Here is a 26,040-nt window from a genome sequence, read left to right as displayed (position 1 = left end):
AGTCGTATTTAACAAGGTGACAGCAGTGGCGAATTGAAATAAATACAGGCGAATTCACTTATTTTTTATATATAGAGTTTGACATACGGACGTACGGGCGAATATTTTTTATATATGTAGTTTGGCATTTGTGCGTGCTATTTCTATAATCACCTGAGCTGCCGATGGCACCTTATTAAATGTACCTTGGTGTAATTTAACAAAAAACTAGTGTAATATCAAGGCGAATTTATACAAGGTGGAATCAGTCAAACAGCTGATAATTTTTTTTTCGCTTTTTGGTTCTAACAACTGTCAAAGCTTGTTTTTACATTTAAATATCTACATATTCTAAGCTTATTAACAAAATGTTTTTTGTTTACATAAATAAGTAAATCCCTAACTATTGAATTATCTACATTATATTAAGTTTAAATACTTATTTGTTTAATTTTTCATTTTGGTTTTTTGACATTTGTTAAGACCAATCGTTGTTTTTGTAGAACTGACACCACCTTGTATGAATTCGCCTTGTGTAATATGTATTTTTATTGCTATAAATATATATATATGAATTCGCCTTGATCACAGTCACCTTTCTTAGTGTGCCCCAAAGTAAATTAATAAAGTAGACTCAGTAGAACAGCTGACTATTTTTTTTATTCAGTCTGAACTGTCAATTCACTTGTGGTTGTTGTGGCGAAAAATACAACAAGCCCAAAAGCAAAAACAACAACAGGCAACTTTGACAGCTCAGACCAAGGCGTATTTAACAAGGTGACAGCAGTGGCGAATTGAAATAAATACAGGCGAATTCACTTATTTTTTATATATAGAGTTTGACATACGGGCGTACGGGCGAATATTTTTTATATATGAAGTTTGACATTTGTGCGTGCTATTTCTATAATCAGCTGTGCTGCCGATGGCACCTTATTAAATGCACCTTGGCTCAGACCTTAAACCAAAAACAAAATTGCTTGTGGTTTTTGTAAATGTTGTATTTGTTGTAGTACTGTCGCTACCAAGGTGCATTTAATAAGGTGCCATCGGCAGCACAGCTGATTATAGAAATAGCACGCACAAATGTCAAACTACATATATAAAAAATATTCGCCCGTACGTCCGTATGTCAAACTCTATATATAAAAAATAAGTGAATTCGCCTGTATTTATTTCAATTCGCCACTGCTGTCACCAAGGTGCATTTAATAAGGTGCCATCGGCAGCACAGCTGATTATAGAAATAGCACGCACAAATGTCAAACTACATATATAAAAAATATTCGCCCGTACGCCCGTATGTCAAACTCTATATATAAAAAATATGTGAATTCGCCTGTATTTATTTCAATTCGCCACTGCTGTCACCTTGTTAAATACGCCTTGGCTGTCACCTTGTTAAATACGCCTTGGTCGCTACTTTATTAATTTACTTTGATTGTGCCCTGCACTAAATTTAATTTTTTACTTTTTCTGTAATTTTATTTACTAGCCGGTTTTAGGCCGCTCGTAAAGGTTTTGGTACCTGTCGCCGTCGCAGTGAAATTTGTTAGGCGCCGTTCTCTGCTTTCGAGGTTATTTTTGTTACGACAGAGGAAAACATTTTAAAGCAACAGAAATATTGTAATATTATTAAAAAAAATACTGTTAAATATTAAAATGTCGAATAGTCATTTGTTTTTAAAATCTGGATTTCCTCGAGCTCCTTTGCAGAATGGACTGGGTCGTTATGTGTGTCAACTTCAGAGAGTTACTCTGAAGTTTTGTAAAAATAATGGATCGAGCAAAGGCATGCGGTAAACTATCGTTATAGCATCCACATAATTGTGTATTATAAACAAATAATTTTTAGGGAATTCATTGAAAGTAATTTAATTGATTTTGCCAAAGAGAATCCTGGTGTGGTAGTATATGTTAAGCCTAGACGTCACCGCACTCCTGTATTAGTGGGAGAATATCGTAAGACATTTAATGTAATAAACATTTTACATTAAGGGCTATTTTTTAATTGAACATTTTTTTTTCAGTTAATGGAGAACGTGAGTGGTTAAATTGTCGAAACTCATCTAAGGATGATATTCTCAAGTGGATAGAACTATTGAAAACCCAAAATGGTCCTTCAAGTGCATCCCGTTTACGAAAAATGTGGCATACAGATGTACCATCAATTCAGGGCCCATGGACGCCCTTTACCTTGCGCAATCCTGATCATAATTTAATTACTTATCCAAGTTCTGAACTATCATATCCTTTGGATGTTCAACCCTCAGCTACAGAAAAATTAATTGAATTATTTAGAGAACAAAAACTTACTGATGGAAAATCAGATAATGAAATTTTGACCTCAAAACGAGCTGAATAAAGCACATATAAAAGATTAATTGAACTTCCAATGATCAGATTTTTTTATTTTTTCAACATTAATAGTACATTTTTTCTATTCTGAAAAATATGGTGCTATTTTTGGAAGTAAATTTTGTCTACAACAAGTAGAATATATAGTTAATCATGAGTTTACCCTGCCCTACATTTACAGCATTCCATTACAGCCGCTAGTTTTAATTTAAACTGTGAGTGTGTAAAATATGAATATTGGTTTAATTCATTGAAGTTCAAAATAACTTTTTTATTTTGCAATAATTACTTTTGTTTTGTTGAGTTTATGTTACTTCTACAACAGACGTCACCACTGTAGAAGGATTATTTGGAATAGTGCAAGATAAAAAGCCATCACAAACTACTGCTTGTACAAGAACTGTCAATCCATATATACCTTCATACATTAAGCCGGAACTCTCGCAATTATCATGAGTTTTGTTAGGAACTTATAAAATATAGCCAAAACGAATGCATGTAGCCAATGCAACTTCGAGAAACCGTTAATTTTTTTGGTTTTAGTTGGTACCTAAAACAGTATTATGTGCGTTGTTGAGGTAGTCGCAATTTAAATTTATAAAATTAGGAATGTGAGTGTAACACTGCAGCCACACGATCAAGTTTTTCTTGATAGTCTTTTACATATACTGTTTGTCAAAATTTATAAAAATTGAAAGCGGTGACGTAGGCAGCACGCAACTTGAAAACAATTTTAGTTCAAATTGGACATAAAAATGTAATCAGCTGTTTTCTTGAATGAAAAATTGAACACCAACTTGAATGTGAAATTGAATGCAAGTTCGTTTCAATTCTTAAAAGTGTGAGTGTATTAAAACTTGAAAGGCAAAACTTGATCGTGTAACCCCCAAGTAAAGGTAGGGCAAATATTTGACAAAAAAGACGTAACCACTGAATAAAATATATTTTAAAGGCCATATTTATAAACAATTTTTAAATTTAAACCACGTTTTAAAATCAAATTTTGTATGGAAATTTAGCTTTAAATTTAACATTTGTTTATGAATGGGGTAATTCTTTTATTTATTTCAAAACTCCTTTTAAATAGGACAATTCAAAACAAATATTTAGTGTTATTTTATTTGATACAGTTTGATTTTACTAAACATGTGCAACAGCAAACAACTATACTTTGTGAAACAACGTCAAACAAATTTGTGCTAAAAAAGTGCGTAACCACTTTTTTGAGTAAATACCAAGGTGTATTTAACAAGGTGACAGCCAAGGTGCATTTAATAAGGTGCCATCGGCAGCACAGCTGATTATAGAAATAGCACGCACAAATGTCAAACTACATAAAAAAAATATTCGCCCGTACGCCCGTATGTCAAACTCTATATATAAAAAATAAGTGAATTCGCCTGTATTTATTTCAATTCGCCACTGCTGTCACCTTGTTAAATACGTATTTAACATGGTGACAGCAGGGGCGAATTGAAATAAATACAGGCGAATTCACTTATTTTTTATATATAGAGTTTGACATACGGGCGAATATTTTTTATATATGAAGTTTGACATTTGTGCGTGCTATTTCTATAATCAGCTGTGCTGCCGATGGCACCTTATTAAATGCACCTTGGTGACAGCAGTGGCGAATTGATATAAATACAGGCGAATTCACTCATTTTTTATATATAGAGCAAGGTGCATTTAATAAGGTGCCTTCGGCAGCACAGCTGATTATAGAAATAGCACGCACAAATGTCTAACTACATATATAAAAAATATCCGCCCGTATGTCAAACTCTACATATAAAAAATAAGTGAATTCGCCTGTATTTATTTCAATTCGCCACTGCTGTCACCTTGTTAAATACGCCTTGATATAGAGTTTGACATACGGGCGAATATTTTTTATATATGTAGTTTGACATTTGTGCGTGCTATTTCTATAATCAGCTGTGCTGCCGATGGCACCTTATTAAATGCACCTTGAAGTAAATTAATAAAGTAGACTCAGTAGAACAGCTGACTATTTTTTTTACTTTGGTCAGAACTTTCAATTCACTTGTGGTTGTTGTGGCGAAAAATACAACAAGCCCAAAAGCAAAAACAACAACAGGCAACTTTGACAGCTCAGACCTTATGCATTAAACACATTCAAGACAGCAGGCTTCAATCTGTCAAAAATAAAATGCTGATTTATAATTCAGTGGTGCCACTTTAATAAAAAATAACCGTACAAAATTCCAAAGTAATTAAGACTGAAACAATTATTTTGAGTAAAAATATATATATGGTTATAATTAATTATGTACCTGTTATTAATTTATTTCAATATGGTTATCAGAAACTTCTCTTAATTAAGTAAAAAAATATATTTTTTAAGCACTAATTTGATTTACATTTTTTTATTATATTAGCAACACTATTTCTGTTTTGTAGTTGACAAAAATAGAAATTAGCCTAATTCGGCTACATCGGCATAAGTAGTCGTGTGGCCGTGTAGCTGTCCTGTCGTTAAAATAATCGTCTCCATATAAACGTGTGCATTTTATTTTTGACAGATTGAAGTTGGTAGCCTGCTGTCTTGAATGTGTTTAATGCATAACAAGGTGAACGCAGTGGCGAATTGAAATAAATACAGGCGAATTCACTTATTTTTTATATATAGAGGTGCCATCCGCAGCACAGCTGATTATAGAACTAGCACGTACAAATGTCAAACTACATATATAAAAAATATTCGCCCGTACGTCCGTATGTCAAACTCTATATATAAAAAATAAGTGAATTCGCCTGAATTTATTTCAATTCGCCACTGCTGTCACCTTGTTAAATATGCCTTGGAATGAAATATATGCGAAATAATTTCGCAAAAGCAGTACTCTGTTTTTATTGTGGAAAACATGTGAAATACATCTGGCAACCTTATTTTTCCACACGAAATAACAAGGCGTATATTAAATGCACCAAGGTGCATTTAATTAGGTGCCATCGGCAGCACAGCTGATTATAGAAATAGCACGCACAAATGTCAAACTACATATATAAAAAATATTCGCCCGTACGTCCGTATGTCAAACTCTATATATAAAAAATAAGTGAATTCGCCTGTATTTATTTCAATTCGCCACTGCTGTCACCTTGATAAATACGTCTTGAAATGCACCTTGCGAAATAACATATGCGGTGGACTGTAGTGTTGTAACATGATGTAAAGAAGAAATAACATATGCAGCAGGTCGAATTTACTACAGGTGACGTTAATAAGCCAAGGTGCATTTAATAATTTGCCATCGGCAGCACAGCTGATTATAGAAATAGCACGCACAAATGTCAAACTACATATATAAAAAATATCTGCCCGTACGCCCGTATGTCAAACTCTATATATAAAAAATAAGTGAATTCGCCTGTATTTATTTCAATTCGCCACTGCTGTCACCTTGTTAAATACGCCTTGTTAATAAGCCAGCTGACTATTTTTTGCTCGATATGTTTTTTCACTTCTATCTGTCAAAGTTTGTTCACATTTCGTTATTAATTTAACGTTTTTGTTTCTTTTAATAAAAAATATAAAATAGAAGAAAAGTGAATAATTGATAATATAAAAGTGAATGGAGTACTTATTGAAAGTAAATTTCACGTATTTATTTATTTTCACCCCTGTTTTTAATTTTTGCAGTCTGCTGTTGTTTAGCTGTTTGACAGTTAGCAAATAATTTTACAAAAACAAAGTACATGTTGTTTTTGGTAAAGTTGTATTTGTTGTAGAATTGGGTATACTTGTAAGCAAAGTAAATTAATAAAGTAGACTCAGTAGAACAGCTGACTATTTTTTTTACTTTGGTCTGAACTGTCAATTCACTTGTGGTTGTTGTGGCGAAGAATACAACAAGCCCAAAAGCAAAAACAACAACAGGCAACTTTGACAGCTCAGACCTTAAACCAAAAACAAAATTGCTTGTGGTTTTTGTAAATGTTGTATTTGTTGTAGTACTGTCGCTACTTTATTAATTTACTTTGGTACTAGGCTTAATGTATAAAAAATGATAAATTTATCACTAAAAAATTGAAGTATTATAGAATTAATCAATTTCTTTATTACAGTTTAAATTTTAATTTGTTTTAACCAGACATCCCAGATTCCACAGTGACTTAATTTTTCAATTCATGAACGTACTATTTAAAAATATATTCACAATTTTATTTACAAGTGCAATTTTTTGTCGAATATGTAATTTAAATATGAGGCATGTGTAGATTATAATTTTAAAGCTGGTAATACTGCCAAGATATCTGAATTGTGCCACAAATCCCATCACTGTTACAAAGTCACAAAGTAGCGGAATTTTGTGTATTTTTATTTTATTTATCTTTTGGATACGGTTGTGTGTGCGCTCGTATTTACTGTCAGTGTCAGCTGATATACATAGATAAAACAACAAAAATATCAAATGAAAGCGCGTCTTGTGTGTGTGACAATACAATCGTTGCTTCGACAAATGTAATACGTAAAAAATAGGCTAATAACACCATAAACGTCAACTACAAATAAGCGTACAAAATTTAATAAAAAGTGTTTCCTTTTTACATACAAATCGTGGAAAATAGTGTTTATTATTAATATCAAATTTTACCAAAAAAAGTTTTTTTGAAATGTGTTCTTTGACCTAAGGATAAAATAAAAAAAAGCGTTAATTGGGAATTAAAATACATAAATATTTATATAGAAAATTAAAAAAAAAACAGCAGAGAAGGTAATTAAAAGTAAAATCAATATCATTTTATTCAAGTTGAATGTTTGATATAAAAAGAAAACATCGTGATGGTTAGTCATGCATTATATTAGCAGTAGTTTTAACTCTATCCTAGGATTTATACTCAACAAATTATCCTTTCCGCCCGTTGTGCTTACATTTAGCTCTATTATAATATAGCTTCTATTAATATATATTTGTGTAAAAACATGATTTCTATGTCGTTTATTTTATTATAGACTTTCTATTGCGTTTAATTTTTCCTACAGTAAGTTTGACCCACCCAAAAACAATGAATTTTGAAGGAAAAGTCTACAATGAAATCCTATTGTGTAATTTCTTTAAAAAAAGTATTAGGCTGTGTCCTTTTAGAACAAATACGTAAATGTTTATGTGTAAAAATACAGCTATGTTTTTATATCATTTGTGTATAAAGTCGAAGGCGGTTATCACAATCTATGTTTATAGCACTGGGAGTTATTAAAAATTACAAATATACCGATAAAGTGGATCATTATTGTTAATGATGCTGACTTGGCATTTGACTTTAATACAGTTATTTTGCGAGCTCTGATTTTCCTGTTCCTGAACTTTTTGATTTTAATGATTTTGGTGGCCCTTTTTATTTTTTTGTGTTGGAGATTTAGAACTTATAGGCTTATGGATTATCGATTTACTTTTTAAATATAATTTTCCCATATATATCCGACGTTATTTTTTATTTTGTAAATTCAATTTTGACATTCTTAGCTTTCTGGGGAGTAGCGCGTATAGTTCTCATCCCAAAGGTCATAGCTGTCCATAGTCTCCGACCCATTTCCATACTCCCCGCCTTACACTACTTCTCTTCTACTTAAGGAAGGGTCACACATGGCAAATATTTGCTCAAAAAAGCGTAACCACTTTTTTTAGTACAAATTTGTTTGACGTGTTTACTCTTACAAGTGTTTTGTAAGATCAAACAACATCAAATAAAATAAAACTAAATTTTTTGTTTTGAATCCTCCTAAGTAAAATAAGTTTTTGATATATGTAAATTAAAGAATTTAAATGTATTTTATTTAGTGGTTACTTATTTTTCGTCAAATATTTTCCATGTGTGACCCTACCTTTAGTCTTACTGATTCTCTTAGGGAGAATGTCAATAGCGACAGATTGAGTGTTTTGATTTCTATGGATTTATCAAAAGCCTTTAACTCTATTTATTTTACTATGTTTACTACATATTAGACTTTGGATGACTGGTAATTGGTAATTCATTAAAGGTTAGCACAACTAATGTGCTGTTTTTCTATAGCGAATGAGCGTTTTGAGTGGACGTTTTACATGTATTTTGTTTTTGTCACAATAACAAAACACATGTTAAATTTCCATTCAAAGAACTCGTTAGATATTCGAACAGCACATAAGACTCAATCCATGATATTTGGTTCTAATTTAGATGTAGGCTGAGTTGATTTGTATGGACGATTTGAAAGTAAAAAATCGTATAGCAGAAACGCAATCTACTGAAAAAACTAAGTTTCCTCAAGAAACCATAGGTATAAAATCAAATCCAATCTTGCACATTTAGTCATTTATCCAATAAATAAAACTATTAAAAAAAATACTGAAAAATCATTGGATAAAAGACGAAATGCGCAAGATAGGATTTGATTTTATTGATTCTGTGTTGGGTAGAATTTGGGGTTCTTTACGTATGACTTATCGAACAAAATTAGCACACGAAATGTTGATCCCACAGATTCTGTACTGTGTTGAAGTTGTATCCGGGACTATCGGATTGTTTCTTACTAGATTGAAGCGCTTGGAAAACATGTTAATATATTTAAAGAGGGCATTATAGTACCATCTTCTTGAAATTATTGTATACCATTATTTTTTAAATACTATCATAGTCTCAAATTAATGCAAATTCTGCAAATTTTATATTTGAAGAAAAACTGTAGGAGATGGAAATGTAGAATTACATATGTTTATAAGATATATTTTGTTTGACAAAACAATTTTGTTTAAAAAATATTTTCCCGATTTTGACACATTGTAGTTTCCAACTAAATATGTATATATAGCCTTGTATACATACTTCGTTACAAGGGTCTTTGAAATATCTATCTAGTAATCCAGATATAGATACAAAATAGGCCAAAAAATCGTGGTTGTGTTGAAGTTTTTCTTATATCTCATCTGTTATCCGGATTTGTAGCGGATATATTGATGTATGAATCAGGTATGTAAGTCATTTGGGGGCTAATTAAATTTGTTTTCAACATACAGATGGACATGGCTATATCGATTCCGCTACCTATAAAGATCCAGAATATATGTATATAGTTTGTGGGTTCAAAAATGAAGAGTGTAGAAATTAAATACGGAATGACAAACTTATATACATATACCCTTGCCACTCATGGTATATATTAAAACCGTTATCAAAGATTTTGAAACACCCTCAAAATTTTGACTTTTTTTGAAAAAACTGTTTTAGGGTAGGTCGTAGTACTTTAGTACCTCTAACTCACACATTTTAATACCGATTTCAAATTTTAAACAATTGAGGATAAGCAAAGAATTAAGCTTTCATAAAATGTATATGTATTCCAAAAAATTGTGTGAGTTTTTATAAAATGTTTCGCTTTACTTTTTATTTTTTTCGTAATTTTTCAAATTCAACAATAAGATTATTCATTTCCATAATATAACAATAAAAGGTGGAATCACTACACAATATGTTCTCAATTATACATGCCTTGAATTGTCAGACTAATATAAAATAAAAAATAAAAGTACAATTGAAATAAAACATCAAAAATTAACTAAATTGAAAAATAATTTAAATTCAATTTTAAAAATGTAAGAAGAAACATGCGTGTTAAATGTTGTTTGTGTAAGTGTTCATTTTAAAAAAGTCTCCTAAGATTTATAAAATGTCCTGAAAATAAAATTAAATAATGGAGTACAGCCTGTGGTGTTGAGCTGAAGAAACACTCACGGATTTGCATGCATCATTTCATTGACTCCGATTATATTGAACTGCATCATGTCTGATGCCAAATGTGACACCTTCTCTTGCGCCAGTAAAAGGCGTAAATGATTTTTTTTCGTATTTCAAATATAAAGAAAATATTTCTCAATTTTCATTTGTTATTATTTTTGGATTTCTGTTTTTTTATTTTTCTATTATTTGACGTAACAAGGCATAGCATTATAAACTCTCTCCCTAGTGATTCTACCTTTTAATGGTTGTATCATGATTCATTTCAAAAAAAGGGAAAATTACATTCTGATTTTTTTACAATTTTACACAACAAAAACATGAACAAAATTCCACAAAAAAAAAATACAACTTTTTTTGGAATTTTTTTCTTGTGATTGTTGTGTAAAGTTTGAAAAATCAGAGTGTAATTTTCCATTTTTTTGAAATGAATGCCCTCAATATTTATTTTAATTTTTTTCTATGAAAATCATTTTTTTTTACATTACAATATTATATAGACAAAAATGAAATACTACTTATTAAAATCAGTTTATTTTTGCCAAAGTTATTAAACTTTTTCGAAAAATGTTCGAAAAAATTTACCTATAAATTCAAAATTGTACAAATATTTTTTTGTACAGTTTTTTTTTTATTTATTTATATGTACTGAGGGGAAAAATACTAAAAAAGGTGTAAATGAAAAGTTGAATAACTTTTACAATTTTCATCGGATTTTAATAATTAAAGGCTTCATTAGTCTTTACTTTCCGTTGCTGTTGCGTTCTGGATTTTACTTCTGGCAGTTAGTTGTTCTGTGACAAAATATACAATTTTTCTTTTCTTTTAACACATAATTCCTCTTTAAAACACATTAACTTACCTGGCATTCCCATTTCCTTTGATATTTTCGACCAGACGGCTCGTTTTTTCCAAATTTCTATTAAATTTCACAAAATCAATAACAAATAATTTTTGTCTTTATTTGAAAAGCCGCTGTCACTTACAATTACGTAGACAATTTTTGTTTTTAACAGGTTCGTCCATGTTTTTCATGTACAAAAGAGAAACAGCTGATTCGGAACGTAACAGAAAGTAATGACTAATTCTGCCTTAAACCATATTTTGTTAAGAACTAATTTTTCTTTATACATTGGTATACATTTTTATAAGCCTTCTATCAAAATAAACAATGAAAACCGTCTAACAAATGTATCAAAAAACAAGTAAGAAAGTAGGGTCGATCAAGCCCGACCATATAATACCCTACACTAAGTAAAAGAGCAAAAACATTTTTCTTTTAAAATTTCAATAATTTATATTTTTGAGTGATTTTCGGAAGTGGGCCTTATATGGGAGCTATGACCAATTACGGACCGATCACGATGAAATTAGGTCGTGTGATTTATGTCTATATGAAAGTTATTTTTAAGCGGTTTATGCACGTCAAAGTGATTTTCTATATGGGAGCTATGACTAATTATGGACCGATCGTAATAAAATTTGGTGACAGGAATTTTGTATATATAAAACTTATTCGGAGCGGAATTTGTGGAGATACATATATAAATTAAACATTTATGACCGATAAAGTCCAATTTCGGAAGGACATTTGTATGGGGGCTAGGTGAAATAATGGACCGATTTCAGCCAGTTTCAAAAGGCTTCGTCCTTGCGCCGAAAAAATAATATGTACCAAATTTGATTGAAATATCTTCAAAATTGCGACCTGTACTCTGGGCACAAGGTTTACATGGACAGCCAGCCAGACGGACGGACGGACATCGTTTAATCGACTCAGAAAGTGATTCAAAGTCCATCGGTATACTTTAAGGAGAGTTTTAGACTAATATTTTTGGGCGTTACAAACATCTGCACAAACGCATTATACCCTCCCCACTATGGGGGTGTAGGGTATAATTAACGTCATTTTAAAGTGTAATCAGTTTTCTTTCCAAACCAGTTAAAAAATTTAAAGTCGGACAAAAACTGTCGATAAGTCGACGAACATCAATGAAAATTGTTTTTTTTAGAATAATTTCTAAAATTTCTGAAATTTTTATACACAATTTGTAATGTATTTAGCATACCTATAACCCAAGCTGGGTCGTTTTGCAAGTTGTTTATCGTCACGATAAAAAGTAACCAGATATTGACAAAATGGGGGATAAGCTAGTTAAAGAGATTTTCGGAAGTGGGCCTTATATGGGAGCTATATGACTAATTACACAGTGCTAGTTAAAAAAACTGTCAAGCGGGGCACCCATTGGGTTAACCTAATTCGACTACGCTGAATCTAGTGGTTCTAACCGTTTTTTAGGTTAGCTCTTGTTTTCGAGATATACCGTTATTTCGAAAGTAGAGGAGGTTGTACAACATATATTCGCGTATTGAATAAACTTTTTTTTTAATCTGCGCAGTCGTTTTAGTAATATAAATTGTTAAATTTCGAAATTTTTGTTTTTTAAAACGGCATAAAAAATTGGAAATGCAGCTAAGAGCTAGTTTCTTTCTTGTTAGTTAAACGTAGCTTAACACGCTGTTATATTAACCAGAAACATGTTTAGCCGGGATTTAACCAATGATTGCGTTTCTCTCTAGTAGTAGTAGTAAATTTTATTCGAGACTTTCTTTCATTTTTTGACACTACGTGAATCTTATACAAGTAAAGATATAACATCAAATCTTAGAACTATTTTCGTCTTATTCTAATACACAGTAAAATGGAATGGTTACTTGCCGGCAAAATGGGATGGATAGTGTAACAATTACATTATTTAATTTTTCATGAAATGACAATGCTTGCTCGCGGCTTTTATGTTGACTAACAGAGCAGTGTCTGTTAAACTTACAAATAAACAACACTTAAATAAAAATCCATACATATATACAATACAAACAAAACTGTCAATAACGGTAACACGACATTGAACTTATAATAAAGAAACAAATTCAAGTTAACAGATTGTTAACATTTGACTAATTAAAACCGAAAGGTCTTAAAATTTTTTTTTTTTAATTTCCCTTTATTATTACACCTGTCAACAAAATGACAATAAGTAATTTAATTTATAGAGGTGGGGTGTTAATTATCTTAAATCAGTACTTAAATCCCATTTTAGAATGATAAGTAATTTATACATTTTTTTTATTATACACAGCATTTGTCTTCCTTAGTATCGCTCAGCTAGTTCTGAAGGTGTATACCGTTTAAGTCTTCTGGATGCCAGGATTTCATTTGCCGGCAACTGCCTGAGTTGTAGATGAGCTAGATCTCGATGTATGTCTTCATCTCTAATATACCATTCTGCGTTGACAATAGTTCGCAATATTTTAGATTGAACTCGTTGAATATTTTTTAAGTTTGTTGTGCTAGCTGTACCCCATATTTCTACGCCTATTAAAACTTTTAAAATTAAATAACAACTGTAATAAATTATCCGTTAGAATAAACAAAATAGGAATATATCTTAAATCTAACTATGATCGACTTCAATGGCCATCCATAAAGCAGTTTGGGAGTCAATAAATAGGATTTTCCCCATAAATTGGTATTAAAATCAAATAAATATTAAAGTATATAAAAATATCACAAACATTTACAATTATACCAGTATACAGTACAATAAAATATCACAGATATATTCAAAAGGAATCTAGCCCATAAAATATCAGCACCTATGTGTCCCCGGGACAGATTTCCCGTAAAAATCCGGCAGTACGTAGGCAAGAGTAATCTCCTCATTAAGTATCCCAATAGGAGATAGATAATAGCGGCTATCCCAGTCGATATCTTTTTGTGACTCATAGATGTCATTCATTAGGTGGTTCTCATGTTCCGAGAGTCGCTCAACAAATTTCCTCTGAATATCCAGGGAATACTTGCAAAATGGAGTTATAGATGCAGTCTCATAGATGAATGAGTTGGAAAATCTTTCCGTACGATTCTTAAAGTTAAAGTTTATGCATTTACGTAGGATATTTCTTTCGAATAGTTCCAACTCTTTCGCAGCCGTTGGAGATATGGTAAACCATATTGGGAAAGCATATGTTAAGATAGATCTTATTGCCACTTTGTACAGGAAGAGTTTAGTCTGTTTGGGAAGATAAACACTATTCAGCAACCTAGAGAACATCGCAGTAATACGTTTAGCTTTTGTTAGGAGAGTTTGTCCATGGCAGTTGAACTTAAAGAGCTTGTTGAAATTAACTCCAAGATATACTACGTTGTGTTCCTAATACATATGGCCTTCGATTTTGCAGCGTTTATTTTAATTCACCATTTATTGTAGAAATTACAAATGGAAGCCAAATGTGAGGCAGTGTTTCTTAGTCCCGGTCCACACTGTGAAACATTTGCTGCAAAACATTTTTAAATTCTCTTTTGAAACTGCATTCGTGTCCACACAGTGAAGTTTTTGCTTTTCAGTTTTTGACATTTCTGTACAGTACGAATACGAACGAATAAATGTGGATGACATACTCAACAAAAACTTCATGTACATGAAACAAAGTTCCATTTTTCATTCCTCTTTCCCCTTTCACCAACAAACTCAAATGTTTTGCAGCAAACCATACAGTCGTCAGCATACAAAATAGCTGTAGAAATATCTTTTGTGTGTGGGAAATCATATAAAAATATGTTAAATAAGTATGGAGCAAGTATACTACCCTGAGGTACACCACTGTTCACAAAACCACATGAGGAAACATTTTCCTTTATTTGAACACAAAATTTCCGGTCGGTAAAAAAACTTTTAAAAAGTTTAACGACAAATGGATCTACCGCGAGTTCTACCAGTTTATACAGAATGCATTTATGACTGGTGTGATTAAACGCCTTCTCGATATCCAGTGATATGGCCAACGCATAACATCTTTTCCTCAGGTTCACAGTCACGTCATCGTGAAATTTCATTAGGGCTTGTTGGGTGTAATGTAAACGTTTAAAACCAAATTGATGCGATGAGATGGGGTCAATCAAAAACTCATTATCTAGTTTTGATTTAATTACTTGTTCAAGCATTTTACCAATATTTGACAACAGTGATATGGGACGGAAGTCTTCCGTTCTGTTAGAAACGCCTTTCTTCTTAATTGGCAAAATTTTAGCCAGTTTACATGCCCGTGGAAAATAGCAGTTGTTGAGGCAGTTGTTGAAGAGGATAGTCAAAAGCTCAAGAGTTGTGTCTGTGAATTTTTTATCAAGAAATTCCATCGAGTCCACTAGATTTTTTATTTCTTATATTCGCTATAATCGATTTAATATTGTAGACATCCGTAAAATGGTATGTGTCCTCATTATCTAGGGAGTTGAACTCATCATTGAAATAATATATATGATGAGATATATTCTCTATGTGTGATCCTACACGCTGGACTAGATCGGCGACAGGATTAGCCGGAAGTTTTTCTCTATATATATTGGAATAATATTCCTTAACGTGCTCTGAACATATTTCACTGTTGGTTTGCGTAATATTGTTAATATAGAGACTGTTGCAGAAAGGAGATTTATGTTTCCCAACAATGTTATAGACTTGTCTAAAGGCAGCAGTATACAAATTTACCGCCCTTACATTCGATTTTCGTCGTATGGAGATCATGAATGGACTTGAAACTTTCGTTAAAATCTTTTATAATTTGATCAATTTCAGAATTTTCCAAATTTCTGTTATTCGGAGGCATTATAATATTGGAATTGATTGATAAATCCTGTTGAAAACGTTTCCAGTCGGTATTTTAGTACGATGTAAAAAGACGAGGATTGGTAAGTAATATGTCCGTGGCATTCATGTCTATTTCCAACTTCAATGGAAAATGATCTGAGAACGATGGGAGCGATGAGATCTTGTAGTTAGGTGTGTCATTATTAACTAAATAGGCGTTTATAAGATAGTGATCAAGAAATGAGTTTGCGCTTGGAAATGATGGGGTGTTATGACAAATTCTTGTGACATCCAGAGAATAGTCTTGAAGCCAATTTTGTAAAATATTGCCATTTTGATTTCTAATACTATCGCCCCATGCCTGATTTCTGGAATTTAAGTCACCACCGAGAAGAAATAGATCGAAGCCGTTTGCCACTAGAAGTATTTTGTCCAAGCTATTGTGTAAACCATTAGCAGCAGTGTTACACTTTATATATAGGGATTCAACCAGAACTCTTTTGTTCGTGTTATGTATTTTCATTTGGATTTCTACAAATGTACCAAGAATACTTAGGTCGTCAATTACAATTTTTTTATATGAGATACTATTTTTCAATGCAATGGCAACTCCTATGAGAGAGTTATCGGAAACAAAGTTGTAGTTTTTAAGGAAAATTTTTTTGTGTCTTCGGAGGTGGCATTCTTGTAAGAAGCAGATGTATATTTTGTTGCTATTAAGGGTATTTGTGAGATCAATTTTGCGACTTCTATCTAAGAGCGACCTGACGTTAAATGTTAAAAAATTATGTGTGTGAAGATAAATTCGTATTTAGCTAGTAGAGACACAAACCACATTTTGTAACAGAGCCTATTTTGCAGTTAACAGTGCACTGTTATGCATTTAACAGAGATAGTATTTAAGAGGTAGTATATTTAGGAGGCTAATACAGGAGAATGGAACCAAGTCCATGACCAAAACTATATTGAAGTGGTTCTCCATGAGGTCTGTAATAATGAAATATCTAAAATATTTATAGAATTTACAAATTTGGATGTCTGTTTCGAAAACAAATTCTTTAGAGGATCATTGGTAAAAATGGTAATTTTTGGAATGGTACACGTAACACACTATATAGGTTTGGTAGTCCAAGGGGTGCCTAATGATGCACTATTAGTGGGATAGCTGAACTAATTTTGGGATTTGAGAAAATTGCCTTTCAAAAAAATATGATTTTGAAAAATTCTTTAGAGGATCGTAGGTAAAAATGGCCATTTTTGGAATGGTACACGTAACACACTATATAGGTTTGGTAGTCCAAGGGGTGCCTATTGATGCACTATTAGTGGGATAGCTGAACTAATTTTGGGATTTGAGAAAATTGACTTTCAAAAAATATGAATTTTGTAAAAATTCTTTAGAGGATCATGACCATAGTTTTGGTCATGGACTTGGTTCCATTTTTGGAATTGGTAAATTCAATGCCAAAAAGATGTGATGCTGTTATCAAAAATAATGGTTATGCAACAAAATATTAGGAAAACGATGCATTTTTAAGATGTTCTTTAATTTTTATAAGTATTAGACTGATTGATTCTATTTTAATGTCGCGTATCTCATTTAGTTTTTTTATATTTGTCATAGTTTTTAACTGAAATAATTTAAATTTTTGAACTAAATTCTGTAGTTTTAATGATTTACTTAAATGTATATGTAGTGATTCTATTGTATTGTCCGTCACTGTATACTACTCAGTAATCATGTTTATTGCATGTTCAAAAATATCTAATTTTAATTTGAAATTTGTATTAGAATTGAAACGGAAAAATAAATACAAAAAATAGTTTAAAGTGCAAAAAAAAAGGAATTTCGGTTAATCGGTTAATCGACACAAATTAATCGGTTTATTTGTTATTTGAAAATCGGCAATTTCAAATTATTCGAACAGTTAACCGTCCAAAATTAATCGGTTAACCGATTAACGGTTAATCGATTGAATACCCTAGTACACCTAACACACTATGTAGGTTTGGTAGTCCAAGGGGTGCCTAATGATGCACTATTAGTGGGATATCTGAAATAATCTTAAGATTTGAGAAATTTCGACTTGAAAAATGTAATATTGCTGGTGAGGATTAGTGTCCATTTTCATTCCCACGACAGCCGGTTCTACGCACCGGAATGAGCCGAGTTTACTCGGCCAAGGGCTGTCAACCCATCAACAACAACTATACAATTTTTGATCACGGAGCTGCACCTTCTGGCATTGCTGCTCCGCATCCTACTGGTCCGTGCCGGAATTGAAGTAAATCCCGGACCATGGTTCTGCACGGTTTGCCAGAACCGACTGCTCCACATGTCAACACAATTAAGGTGTAACTCTTGTTTGGGCTGGTGTCACCTTAGGAATTGTTCCGAACTAAATCATGAAAGGGAGTGGTCGGAGAATTACGTTGCCCCATGCTGCCAGCGACGTAGTTCATCGGCGTCTTCGGCATCATCGTCGTCATTCTACGTCACAACTCCACCTTCCCCACCGCAATCACAACAACAGCAGCAAATACAACAACAGCAGCAGCAACAACCATCGCCGCTCACACCATCGATTGCAGTCCGTAGACCTGGGGTGATATCCATATTGCAGTTCAACTGCAATGGCCTCCAAGGGAAAATATCTGAGATAACCCGATTTATGCGGCAACACAACATCGTGGTTGCTGCATTCCAGGAGACAAAACATACGAGTAATTCCAGTCTGCAAAGTTGCAACGGATACAACGTTCTCCGAAAAGACCGCACCAGAGGCAACGGTGGAGGCATCGCATTTATTATACACAACACCGTGCAGTATAGGGCTCTTTCTCTCGATATGAATTCTAGAGACCAACATCTTGAAGTTCAGTGTATTGCGGTCAGATCGGGAGATACGGAGTTGGAGCTCTATAATGTCTACATTCCGCCAGTAGCCAGTTGTCCAACAGGCTACCATCGCGACATTAGGACCTTACTAGATGGGGAAGACCAGAGAGGAACGTCACTGGCGGAACAGATTGACGAATCCACCTTCTGCACACTAAATGATGATGCCCCCACACGGATTATGGGTAATTGCGCAAGTTCGCCAGACATCACCATAGCGAGTCCTGGTCTGATTAACTGCACAACCTGGCGTGCAGTTATTTCTCTAGGATCAGACCATTTACCCATAATCGTTTGTCTGGATAGACCCAACGATTTCATCGTCTCTGAATGCCGAACTTACATTAACCAAAAGAAAGCAGACTGGCACGGCTTCAGAGAATTTACCGACCGCATCTTCAATGGTCTACCGATTCCCTCCAACGTACACAAAGCAGAGAGGAAGTTTCGCGAAACCATCACAGCAGCAGCCGCTCGCTTCATTCCCGCTGGTAGAATATCCGTAGTGCGACCGCACTTCCCAGCAGAAGCAGCGGGACTCGCAGATAAGCGTGATGACATCCGAAGTACCAACCCTGACGACCCTAGGATCGCCCAGCTGAACCGCGATAACAGCAGGTTGGTAAATGAGGACAAGCGAAACAAATGGTTGGATCATTTGAAGAACTGCAACTTAAGTTCTGGAGTTGGCAAGTTGTGGTCCACAGTTCGCACAGTGCTTTGTTTTCATATAGGCAATGGACAAAAATAGAATGAGTTATTGCAGACGAATAAAAATTAGTAGAATTACCTTTTGGTAAGCTTAAGAAAAAATATAATTCTTGAAAAAATCCGTGCAAGGACACGGGTACCTCCCATATATCCTGAACATATAATTATGAATAAAATTCACAGTTATACTCCTAATATTTTAAAATTTGGTAATAATCATTTTAATAAAGTTATTGTTGTTTGTGAACATTTTTATTACAATCGCAGCAAGGATTCGGGTGGCTGTCATACATCCTTTTCCTTAAAAAATCTATAAACCTGTATAAAATTATTAATTTTCAGAAATTATTGTTCTCTTATAATATTAGATGCAAAATTATGTAAATTTTATCGGAAGGATATTCATAATTCCAAGACATCAAGATTTCAATATTCTGTATAACATCTAATTTTTTTTTAAAAAATTCGTAAAAATTGTTTCTTATTTTGGAACCAATTTGGTTATAATCATTTTAATAAAGTTATTGTTGTTTGTGAAAATTTGTATTACAATCGCAGCAAGGATTCGGGTGGCCGTCATACATCCTTTTCCTTAAAAAACCTATAAACCTGAATAAAATTATTTATTTTCAGAAATTATTGTTCTCTTATAATATCAGATTAATTTAGTTATTAAAATTTCAATTCTAGCAAGGATTTACATAACTGCCATATATCCTTTTTTTAAAAAAATACTGAAATATTGTATGAATATTCTAAATTACTATCTCAACCTAAGGATATGTAGGTTATATTCAATTATTGAGTTACTTACATTTACGGTAAAAATGTATTATTTATGGGTGCCATCAAAAACAATTTTTTTTTAAAGTTCTAGTCAAAACGGACAAATAATGATTTCACATAATAAATAACAGATAGGCATTAGATAAAATTGATTAACACGTTTTTTTTCAAAATTAAATCAAACTTTGGAATTTTTTTGATTTCAGCAAACAAAACATACAACATCAAGAACCAAATAAAGACCTATTACTACACTTTATGCCATTAAACTACTTTTGTTAAATAACGCAATATTTCTTAGTTATTTAAAAGAAAAAACGGTATTATTTTATAAAAAACCAAAAATCTGCAGCTATTTCCCCAAACCATCAAATTGAAAATTTACGAAATGGTAATTTATACATTTAAACAAAAACAAAATTTTAATAGTTTTCATGCGAAAGGACAACCAATGATTACATTTTCTTATAGATAATACTTAAGGCTATTCTGTAGTAAAACATAATCAAAATCGATTAACATATATTTTACTAATATTCCAACAAAGTTTTAGAATTTCAGGCTTACAATAAAAAAATGTTAATTATTAAAAATTGCGCAGATTAAACTGTTAAACCTTTTTTGACAAAAACAGTAATTTTTCATAATTTCACATTCATATTCTTTCATTTGCAGCCAATCGCGAGTTTATATCTTTTAAAACGAACTTTTAACAATGATTTTAGTTAACCATAAAAAAATATAATTTTCTCCATAAAATTTATGTTGAAAATGTACTAACTTTACCGACCTCTAGTGACGACAAAAAGAGATATTTATAAAAAAGTATTTTTACACGAATGAGTTATTTAGTTGTCTATTGAAAGATATAAATTTCATTAACATCAAAGACATGATCTTGTTTTTGATTTTTGTCCATTGAACCAAGCAATGTGGTTCGGTCTCTCTCCAATCCGACTAAGAAGGATGATAGGGTCGCGATTAAGTTTGCAGATACCACCATATCCGACCCTAAACGGTGCGCGCGAGCTTTTTGCCGACAATTCATTGAGCACCCCGAGAGAGACAAGGCGAAAAGATGTATTGTCCGCAAACTACACGATCTTCCAGTCTCGGACACACCACAACTTTACACGCCAACTGAAGTTTCAGAAGCCATCCATGCTGATGCTAAAACACCTAGGCGAGCGGGGAGTCGAGTACCTGACAATGGTTTTTAATCTGTCAGTGAGGAGCTTAACTATACCCGATGTCTGGAAAATGGGTCGAGTGATCCCATTGCTAAAACCTGGGAAAATCGCGAGTGAGGGACAATCGTACGTGCAGTCGTTCGTGGAGTTTACAGACAAATGCTCAAAACCCCGTAGAGTTAAACAAGGAGTCCCTCAGGGGGGGTCCTGTCGCCACTCCTGTTTAACTTCTACCTCTCTAAACTCCCAGTGCCCCCACAGGGCGTAGAGATAATCTCGTATGCGGACGACTGCACTATATTGGCAACAGGTCACAACGTTGATGAGCTTTGCGGTATGGTTAATGGTTATCTCAATGAAATCCACAATTTCTTCACTGCACGTAACCTGCAGTTATCACCAACGAAGTCATCAGCAACACTCTTCACCACCTTTGAACACTTTTTGCTTTCAAGCCTCATAAAATTTATGATTTTGAATTTTTGACTTTTTATATAATTTAACTAATATGAATGGAAATTAGCTTTAGTTTAACCCCCATATGCATAAACAGTTTATAAATTTATCAAAGGTTTATAAAACTGATTTTGTATGGAAATTTTGTTTAATAAACCTTTGATAAATTTATAAACTGTTTATGCATATGGGGGTAAGTCTACAAGTAACATATTTTTAGTTCGATTTATATATTTTTTATTTGTATAATGGATGAAGTCATTATGTTCAAATGGGCAGCTTTGAACGGCAATTTTTATCTTGTAGTGTTTATGTACAAAAATACCATAAACAGTTCTATTTTCTTTATATATAATAAATTCGATTTATTTATGAAGAAAAACCACCCAACAACATTCGGTCGACGACTGAAAAAACTAGCGAAAGTTGTTGACGTTGTTAGAAAACAAGGTTGCCATGTGAAAAACTCGGTTAAGGTCGGAAAAAATTGGTAACTGAGATTTTATTAACATTGTTCAAAGGTGCCCCTGTTCAAACGTGCCCCCTCTCCCCTACGTATGAAATTAATTTATTCTGGTGCAAAAACAATCATAATTATTGCTATGATCTCATATTTTAATTGTTTTTTTTAATTAATACCTTAAAATGTTATTAATTTAATAAATTGTTATGTTTATATAAAAGCGTACTGTTTTTTTTAATTGTAATGGTTTTTGACCTGGGTGTTCTGTTTTTCAGAATTCCAAATCTGGCTACCCTATCTTTATCCCAGAAACTAGCTCTAAGACATACAACATAAGAATAAACATGATCATTCCTCTTTTCATTTATATTTTAATACATTATATGACTAACAATGTAAAGAGTCAATATTTTTTTACTGGAAAAACGCGTAAAAGGATTGAATTATTAGAGGAACATAATTTTTTTGGAAAATGTTCACTCCTTGTGGTGGTTCAACGCACCTAAAGACGCTCATTTTGAGCACATTTTTCTGTAGAGCAAAAACGGTTGAATATATTTCAAATCTGATTTCACCAGTCGATTGTGCATCAAAAAGTAATACAATTGATGTTTTTTGAATCCTTAAAAATAGTTCCAAAAACCCACAACAGGGGGCGAAAATTTCATAAACAAAAGGGCATTTTATGTTTATAAAAATGGTACCATTATTTCCTTTCTATTACAATACGTTAAAAAGTTATGTGGCTTTAAAAATGTTTTGTTAAGGCAAGCTAATAAAAAATGTCTAAACCTTTTTTTTACCAAATATTATTTTCTTGTTAAATAAATAACTTTGAAGCCACATAACTTTTTAATGGTTAGTGTTAGAAAGGAAATATTGGTGCCGTTTTGCTAATCGAGCATGTTTAAAAAAACTAAAATTATTTTTGTTATTTTTTATGAGATTTGCGCCCCCTGTTGTGGGTTTTTGGAGCTATTTTTAAGGATTCAAAAAACATCAATTATATTAATTTTTGATTCAAAATCGACTGGTGAAATCAGATTTGCATCGTTTTTGCTCTACAGAAAAATGTGCTCAACGTGCGCGTCTTTAGGTGCGTTGAACCACCACATGGAGTGAAAATTTCAAAATCAAATTTTTTAAATTAACTCTAATATACAGTGGTTGATAAAACAATGGAAACTTTTCCAAATATTTCATTAGTGGCCAAAAATCTGAATAATTTTTTAAAAAATTTTAACATTTTTGTAGTATTTTATTTTCAACAAATATTTTAAATTTTGGGCTACATATGGAATATTTGGAAAAGTTTCCATTGTTTTGTCAACCACCACTGTACATATATAAGACAAATGTAAACATTATTAATATATTAACCCCCATTAACACGAATCCTGGTTATGTGTTAACTAATAGTTATACGGTTGGTTAAAATAATTTTTGTATGAAAACTGTCATTTTAACTATTAGTTAGCACATAACCATAATTTGTGTTACGGGGGTTAAAGAAATGAAATAAATTTAGGCCGGGTAACTTATCAAAATTTTAAACATAGTTTGAAATTATTGTTAGCATTGTAAACCAGGCTTCAGATCATAAATAATAAGTCCTATGACATTTTTTTTCATTTCGCGGTTTAGTAATTTTTGTGTATAATTTAACTAATGTATATTAAGAATATTTCACTTTTATAAAATATTGATATGAAAACAAAACCACATTTTCCATGTGTATAAGCATTTATGACTTATTTTTGTTATATACATACATACTAAAAAAAAGATATATTTATATATATTGTATTTATTTCTTTGACTCATGCTTATCATTTTTGTGGTTTCCAACAAACAGCTCATATATGAGCTATTTATTTATTTTATATTACAATAAATTGCGAATTATATTTAAATTTAATAAATCGTGTTTAGTAAAGATCATATGAGCGTTGTATAGAATCAAATAGAATCTTTATCGGAAATCGAAATTGCCGACTAACTTCTAGGCTAATAGGCGCTGTAAAATATTTAAAATCATAGGGAAATATACATAGAACGGAAACTAGAAAAAAACTCAAACTTAAAATTACTCCAAAAAACACACATACATATGTGTGTTGTTTTTGTTATCACAAAGTTTTTTTACTTATACATTGTCACCAATTAGGTTTTTGACAATTGACAGAGTTTCCACTCTATGTATATTTCTCTATGTTTAAAATTGTACGAAATACAAAAAATTAAATGTCTGAGGTGTGCCATAATTTGACACTTTAGGGACTGTTGTTAAAACATAAACTAGTCTTATTTAACAGTAATTTCAACAAGATCGGTCAAGAACTCTCTGAGTAAGAGAGGTCAAAATTTTACATATTGGTCAAACAGGTCTTTTTTTGTGGTTGTCCTCTGGCAACGTGACTGAAGTTCGGTTGCCATCCATAATCGACCCATAAGTAATATGTTTTCTAATACATATTCAAATGCACAATACGTCTCTGATAGTCACCCCTAAACATTATACGCTAACCGTAGAAAGTTTAAATAAACTAAAGATTTCATACAATTATGGTCCAAGTCATAAATGGTCCAAGCACTAATTTTGCAGTTTGCACTAATACTTAGTGATAGTGCAAAATTAATGCAATAATTTTGTTGATGTTTAGTGCTGAGTTAGAAATTAGTAGCACTATCACCAACTATGGTCCAAGTAGCATTTTCCATTTTTAAGCTCAATCGTTGGTACCATTAATAATTTTGTTAAACACCTCCATTAAATATGGCTATTTTCCAAAAATTTGGAGGGCCACCTACATCATTTCATTATTTAAATCTGGTAATAAATCTGATATATCCAATACAGAGGTATTGATAGCTCGGTGTAATACCTAAGATCACATGTACCATCAATCATCATCTATTCTGTCAACACGGATTTATGAAAGTCAGACCCTGACTTCCCATGTGAATAAATTTCTAAACTTCTTGTTGTAACTTGTATACTTAGCTTTTTTCCTGGAATATACACAATTGTATACGTATATCACATAAGACGCATTCCAAATCTTTGTATTCTTAGGATTGAGGTATCAATTAGTTTCGTCTGATGTATCTGAACTAATGGCCATAAATGTATTCTGAAAATTTATCCAAAAACCCACACCAAATCCAAAGCTTCACGTTCTAGCTGGAAGTACTTCTTTCTTCTTAACTTTTTCCATAGGAAAATATGGACTCATAACTGCCTTATTCTTTTCAATTGTGTATAGTCAACACATAGACTTATCTCATTGTTCGGTTTCGGTACTACGACAATCGGGATTTCCCATACCGTGACCTCTTCAATAGGTTCTATAATTTTTAGTTTAATTCAATTTTTTTTTACAAAAGGTTTATAATTGGTTGTAAGTTTTATAACAATATATGCTGAACTCAAGTGTTCAAATATAATATTCTTCTTTGGTAAGAAGTATTTGTCGAATGACATAAGCAGTTTCTTCAATGTTCACTATTAATTTGTAATACAAACATGTGTTGCTTTTCTCTGTTCAAATTGGATCTTAGAAACCTTTTTCGTCAGACCGGCCACTTTTCAGGAAGTTAAATTCACCAGGAGGGTTCATACTCCTTGACATCATGAAAATATGCGTTGCAGTGGTGCTTCTCCCGTTGCCATTTTCTATTTGTATTCTTTCCTCCTCCTACTTATTCCTCAGTTGCTTCTTTTTCCAATTAGTTTTCTTTTTACCGCCGCCATCATGTAGTATTATCTATAATAAAAATGAAATGATCCATGTATGTAATGTCATCACG

General features: G+C 32.3%; 2 protein-coding genes across 2 annotated transcripts in view; both read left to right on the top strand.

Moving 5' to 3' along the window:
• The first annotated feature begins 1,561 nt into the window (after window positions 1–1,561).
• On the top strand, window positions 1,562–2,375 carry mRpL43 (mitochondrial ribosomal protein L43). Its single transcript, XM_065511627.1, has 3 exons — window positions 1,562–1,778; window positions 1,835–1,941; window positions 2,010–2,375. The coding sequence occupies exons 1-3, from the start codon at window positions 1,642–1,644 to the stop codon at window positions 2,342–2,344; spliced, it is 579 nt and encodes a 192-aa protein (XP_065367699.1). The 5' UTR covers window positions 1,562–1,641; the 3' UTR covers window positions 2,345–2,375.
• A 4,376-nt stretch (window positions 2,376–6,751) lies between these two features.
• sigmar (Tumor necrosis factor alpha-induced protein 8-like protein sigmar) overlaps window positions 6,752–26,040 on the top strand; it is a 44,264-nt gene continuing 24,975 nt past the window's right edge. The window contains exon 1 of the mRNA XM_065513394.1: window positions 6,752–7,082. The gene's annotated coding sequence lies outside the window, so the exon portion shown is untranslated. The remainder of the gene's footprint in view (window positions 7,083–26,040) is intronic.

Source organism: Calliphora vicina, chromosome 5, assembly GCF_958450345.1.
Source record: "Calliphora vicina chromosome 5, idCalVici1.1, whole genome shotgun sequence".
Classification (NCBI taxonomy): Eukaryota; Metazoa; Arthropoda; class Insecta; order Diptera; family Calliphoridae; genus Calliphora; species Calliphora vicina.
Note: the sequence above shows the minus strand (reverse complement) of the source record. Positions and strands in the feature narration are given on the sequence as shown.